Below are 6,441 nucleotides of genomic sequence, written 5' to 3' on the forward strand. Positions count from 1 at the left end.
AACTGTAGCACCCTCCCCGATGTCGGCAGCAATCATTCAGCCCCAAACCAAGGCACTCCCACCATCATGCTTGACTGTAAGCATGGCACACTTATCTTTGTATTCCTCATATGGTTTCTACCATACATGCTTGACAGCATCTTGACCCAAAAAAATTATCTTGGTCTCATCAGACCACAAGACATGATTCCAGTGATACATGTCCTTAGTCTGCTTGTCTTCAGCAAACTGCGGGCATTGTCTTATATAGAAGGGGCTTCCTTCTGGGACGCAGCCATGCAGATACATTTGATGCACTGGATGGCCTGAACACTGACAGGATGACACCCGACCGCTTCAATCCCTGCAGCAATGCTGGTAGCCCTCATATATGCATTTTCTGAAGTCACACCCTTTCGATGACGCTGAACACAATTTCTTTGGTCGACCATGGAGAGTCCTGTGCTGAGTGGAAACTGTCCTGTCTAACCAGAACATCCAGTGACGAGTATGAAAGTGGAAGAGAGATATTTAACAGACGTTCTCCCCATTCGTTCCTGTGATTTTGTAACACTGAGAGGGAAAATTCTTGGGCCCAATTTGGACATTTTAAATTCAGGGGTGAACTCACTTTTGTTGCCGGTGCTTTAACATTATTTTGTGTGTTCACTTTTTCCCAATAAATAAGAGGACAGAATTGATCATTTTGGTGCTCATTTTAGAACCACGCCCAAATTTTAATGTGCACCCCTGTAAAAAAATCTCTCTCTCTCTCTCCACACACACACACACACACACACATATATATATAAAACAAAAATAATCCACAAAACAACCCCAAAAATAGGGTTGTTTTCCTTTAAAAAAATACCCCAAAATATTTGTTGTTTTGTGCTTTAATCATTTGACCCGACATTTTGGGTCGAATTAATATCCATCCCTTTTCAACCCAACTTGAGTTATTCATTTGAGAGAAAACATTTATGCAGTAGACATTGCAAGAAAGGCCCTTTTTTTTCTGAAGTATGACAAAGTAGAAAAGGAAGCATGACTTGCCACAGTCGACTTTGCAAGAAAAGCATTTTTTTTTTCCTAAAGTATGACAAAGTAGAAAAGGAAGCATGACTTGCCTAACTTGATAATAAAAATAGAATAATATGCAGGGATGCCCGCGAATATACTGTCACCGGGGGCCACACCACATCAGCGGCACCAATTGAAAATCCTCTTTTCTTGGAAGTGAGTTGAATTTGTTCAGGATTTAGGTATACAAGCTGATGCAGCAAAAAAAAAAAAAAAGAAGAAGACATTCCTTCTCTCCCGCTCTATTTCTCTTTCATACATTATTCGCAGGCATTTCATCTGTTGGGTCGTCCTCTGTGGTTTGTTGTTGCCCATTGTCTTTTTGCTCGCTCTCTGCTTCAGGCACTGAGACTATTTGCGTATCGTTGCCTTCTTCCATGGCGCTGAGGTTGAGCCTCAGCTCTTCTTTCTCACTCAGTATCAACTCGTCATTAAGAGCTCTCTGCTGTTCCTCTTTCTTTTTCCGCTCTTCCTCCAGCTTTTCCTGCTTTTCCTGCTTCTTCATTTTCCAGAAGAAGCAGAGATTTTTCTCGGGGTAGGTGACTTTGGCCAGTGGCAGCTTAAAGATCTTACTGGTTTCCGTGGTGATGAGCAAAAATGTCAGCGCGGAGAGACAGAAGGGCCACGTGCAGGCTGGGAGACCAAACTGCGGACAAAAATGTTGAATTGCAGTTAGTACCGGTCCAATTTGGATGAGGTTATATGGACTGTTATCCCGATTTATGGTTCGGAAAACATACCGCGGACATGATGTTGGCGATAGCAGAGCCCAGGTATGCGCAGAAAAAGCCTGCGGAGCAGAAAAGAAAAGATGAGCATCATGATGAATTAGGACATTTGTCACATCGCAGACAACAGGATTAAGATGCTAAACTCACCACAAGTAATAGCGAGAAGGTGCACTTGCCAAGTGAGAGCATAAAACATTCCGCCAATGGCAATGCATGCCAGCACGCAGTTGTATCCCCACAGGCCAAAATAAATTGCACCAAACGGAGCTGCCAAAGCCAGGCCTGCACAGTAAAAATGCCAATCACAACGGATCTCACTCGCCAACAGTCAACATCATCTATTTGGGTTGCTCACAACATTTGGCACATTGTCATCTTTGGAAATGGGGTTCTATAAAACATTACGGTGGCATCATGATAGGATTGAATTTATTTCCCAAGGCTACCTGAAAGCATGCCGATCGTAGACCCGAGGACAGCGTGTGCGCACGTGATGGGGGAGGAGATGAAGAGTGAGATGATGAAGATGCCTCCTGTCCAGGGGTTGTCACAGCCGTACACTTGGCCTATCCCCACAGGCACGGACATGAACAGCTGCGGAGAAATTGTATTTATTTTTGATTTGTAAGTTAACAAGAAGAACTCAGCCTGCTTAGATGTCAGTAGACTGGAAAAAAACAACAACAATTTATGGACCTCTTAAAATGTCATGCCAAACTAAGCCTAACCTTAGCGACGTCGATTTCCTCCCAGGTGATATTCGGCAGCTCGGTGCGGGGTTGGATGAGAACTTGGGGGAAGTGGTGGTTGTAGTGACCTGTGGCCACCATGTGGAGGCACACCAGGATGTTGAAGGGCAACGTGAACACTGGCAGATCCCAACGACTGTTAATGGATGCCAGAGCACTGGACACGATTGGGCTGGAACAAACAAATGCAAATATCACTTCAGTAAATTCATAATTTGATGTAGAAAACTATTTGGACTCTTCTCAGAGAGGAATGTACATGGATTTGGTTCCTATCGTTACAGCTATAACTGGATCCATTCGCTTGGGAAGACTTTCTATAAGATGAACTCAATTGTGTGAGTTGGAATTTTACCCCTGAGGGATCAACCTTAACGTCTTACCACATCATAGACATGAAGATGTTGGGCAGCAAGAGCCACCAGTACCAGTTCCCTGCATTGGAGAAGACGGCCATCAACAAGCCTACTAAAATACCGTTGTAGCCATACAATCCTGCAGCAATTGCACCCCTGGAAAAAAAAACAAACACAAAAAAATATTCCATTATGACAATCCAAAATTGTTGCAGATATTTTTTGAACCGATGCTCCCAATGCGAGTTTGTATCCATATGCCTTCTTTTCCTACGCCACCATTTTGATCACAAAATGAGTGAGCTCACTCACCTGCTCTGTCGCAGAATGAGGGCTGAAATGGTGGCAAAGAGCGTCCCCACAAAGCCGTTCAGTGCCCACCAGTAGTTCTGCAGGATGAGGCCGGCGAAGATAATGAGGCCGCTCAGCGGGTTGTTAACAAACATGACTTGGGCAGCCCCACGCAAGACCCAATCCAGCAACTGGAGCAAGAAAAACTGTTCTAGAAGACAAAGGAAGAAGATGACGTTATCTTATATCTGCCTCCACATTTTCGTGCTCAGAGGAACACTCTTCGTCCCGTATGAGTGTCACCGCCACGTGAGCTGGAGCCTATCCCAGCTGACTTTGGGAGGGAGACCGGTTACACCCTGGACTGGTCCACGGTCCATTGCAAGGCACATAATGACGATAACAATCATTCACAATCACATTCACACCTAAAGACAATTTAGAGCATTCAATCAACCTCATTTGCATGTTTCTGGCATGTGGGTGGAAGTTGGAGTACCAGGAGGAAGTCCGTGCAAGCGCAGAGTAAACAGGCGGGGAAATCATTGGAATCGGAATGAAAATTCAGCTAACATCAAAAGGAAGCATGAGTAAGTATGCTAAAATGCTCGCGTGAGCTCTCCAAAAAGTGTGGCTGTGGGGTAAAGAAATGAGCTGCAACAGAATTCAAAGCAAGACTTGACTTCATCACTGAAATTCACTCTCCAAATCTTGTTGGCCACTTGATCTAATACGGAGACTTCTGGCTCGAGCATTGCCATGGCAATGCTGGATCACCTACATCAGTGGTTTATAAGATTTAAGTGAACTAGTGGATGTAAAACCAATGCCGGAAGAAGTGATACATTCCAAGTGGAAACCATTGATAGCAAGATCTGGTTTGATATGCGGTGCTGGACAATTTATTATTAGTAGTAGTATAATTTTTATTATTATTGCTTGAAAGGAGGTTCTTTTAGTTTCCCTTGTTCAGATGTGAAAGTGAAAACCATGCATAACACATTCACAAACATGTTGGAAAATATATGTTAAGACAGCCAATTTGTACTGAATTTCTTCATGAAAAATATTTCTGATTGTTTCTTGAGATGGGGCATCTGAGGATTTTGTCACACGTAAACTCTACTCATCGAAATATCCATCCAACCATGACCTGAAACGCTTTATCCTCACGCGGCATGCTGGAACCTATCCCAGCTGAATTGAGGCAGTAGGCGGGGTACACCTTTGAACTGCCACTCAAGGACAAACAACCATTCACACTCACAGTCACACCTATGGATTAGTGAGAGTGTTCAATCAGCGTGCCACGCATGTTTTTGGAATGTGGGAGGAAACCGGAGTACCCGGAGAAAACCCACGGAGGCATGGGAGAGAACATGCAAACTCCACACAGGAAGGCCAGAGCCAGAATTTTTTTTTTTTTACTACTTGCTACTTTTTTCCCAATTTAAAAAAAAATTGAACTACTGAAATACTGTACCATATTTTTTTTCATTTACTTTAAACGTACAGAATCTCCATCTATTCATATTTACTACTCATCCTGTTGAGAGTTGCAAGCTGGAAATTATCCAGGCTGACTTCGGACGAAAAGCAAAGTGTACACTGAAAAAAATTGTGTGTGTGTGTGTGTGTGTGTGTGTGTGTGTGTGTGTGTGTGTGTGTGTGTGTGTGTGTGTATATATATATATGCATTTTTTAAAGCTGACTAGACATCTACTTTAAGAAATGCTTCGAAATCCAGATCATTCTATTGTGTGAAGGTATTTGACCAAATAACATTGAGCAAACTCAACACACCGTTTTTTTCAGTGTACAGTACTCTGGACCTGTCAACAGTCAATCAGAGGACATCAAGAAAATACGATGTGTCAGTTCTAAGGATAAACTTACTTTCCATCCACTTTGCAAAAACTGCCATATCTCCTGAGAAGTAGGAGACCCCCTTCAGGAGGCGAGCCTTGGCCCTCTGCAGGCACGGGGCTTCTGCCGTCTGGACAGGGGCATCCGCCTGCTTGTCATTCTCATGTTTCAGGTCAAGTTGTGCCATCAGGGGTTGCAATTCCTAAAAGAACAATTCGGAATTGAACTTTGCTCTGTTAAATTGTAAAAAAAACCCAAAAAAAACAGGGCATTAATCACTGAGGATTTGCATGCACACACAAGCACCAGTGTGGGGCTCGCACAAAGCTTTTCATAATCCCACTAGTATCCTTTTGCAAACATTCTGTATCCAAAATGCATCATTTTTCATCGTAATTTTTTTTGGCGGGGAATGACTAACAAAGTGTGGATTCAAACACTAGCATGCCTAGTGGAAACGACTCCGGTGATGCCAACATCATCCATGGATGCTTGGACCATCTACCTGCTTTGTAATTCTCTGAAAAAGTAATTTGGTGAGCACATTTAATTGCCGTAATGGAGGCCACAATTTAAATCTATACTCCAATATCATTTTTTTTTTTGCTATCACCGGCAGACGGTCAATTATCTTGTAATACAGTTTTGAAGTTACTTAAATTATGAATATATATGTTAAAAAGTAACTTTGTGTAATCCATACATTGGAGCCAACGTTCTTGAAATATTAGAAAGAAACGAATCGGTATATGTGTATTATTTTCTTGCTCTTACCTTTGTAAAAAGTGATCCCGGCATATGTTCAAATAGTCAAGAGTTTCATGGCTTGCCAACTGCCCCTCTGAAAAAAATCTGCCAAGGGTTTTTAAAGCCTTGCACAAAAAAAAAAAGGAAACCAAAACAAAGAAAGAAAACAACTCCTACTTTTCTTCCTCCACCCCTTTCCTCTCTCACCCACCACTTCACTCATTCGCTCATCACTTGCAGCCCAATCTTTGATCATCTCTGCTCCACCCAAGTCTCCTCAACGAGATATGCGCAAGTATGCGCAGCAGCACTTTTGCCTGTTTACATTCTGTTTTATTTTTGTGCTGTACATGATCTACTGTGACTTGTCAGAGTAAGATGCATCGACTGTGGCTATCTTCCTATTGGTCTGTCCAAATTAGGAATCGTTACATCAATCACCCAGCAAGCATTCATTCATCTTCATCATTTTGGACGTGTGTCGGTGGGAAGATGTGCCATTTTGTGGGGTCACTGATGTGATTTTTTTTTTTTTTTTTGTGGTTCATTGTCTTTATCAGCAAAACAAACAGAATAAAAAGAAAGCTATGTATCGCCAGAGTGAGATTCTGTCAGGTTCTGCTCCGTCTTTGTTGGAGT

The 6,441-nt window shown here is 42.6% G+C and overlaps 1 protein-coding gene across 1 annotated transcript; it reads right to left on the bottom strand.

Moving 5' to 3' along the window:
* Positions 1 to 1,072: 1,072 nt before the first annotated feature.
* slc14a2 (solute carrier family 14 member 2) lies at positions 1,073 to 5,934 on the bottom strand. The gene is made up of 9 exons (XM_019866942.1): positions 5,830 to 5,934; positions 5,086 to 5,257; positions 3,211 to 3,400; positions 2,926 to 3,054; positions 2,522 to 2,714; positions 2,240 to 2,387; positions 1,941 to 2,075; positions 1,803 to 1,852; positions 1,073 to 1,708 (listed from the first exon to the last, which is right to left on the bottom strand). The coding sequence occupies exons 1-9, from the start codon at positions 5,851 to 5,853 to the stop codon at positions 1,316 to 1,318; spliced, it is 1,434 nt and encodes a 477-aa protein (XP_019722501.1). The 5' UTR covers positions 5,854 to 5,934; the 3' UTR covers positions 1,073 to 1,315.
* Positions 5,935 to 6,441: the final 507 nt, after the last annotated feature.

This window comes from Hippocampus comes, unplaced genomic scaffold (genome assembly GCF_001891065.2).
Source record: "Hippocampus comes isolate QL1 unplaced genomic scaffold, H_comes_QL1_v1.1 scaffold322, whole genome shotgun sequence".
Classification (NCBI taxonomy): Eukaryota; Metazoa; Chordata; class Actinopteri; order Syngnathiformes; family Syngnathidae; genus Hippocampus; species Hippocampus comes.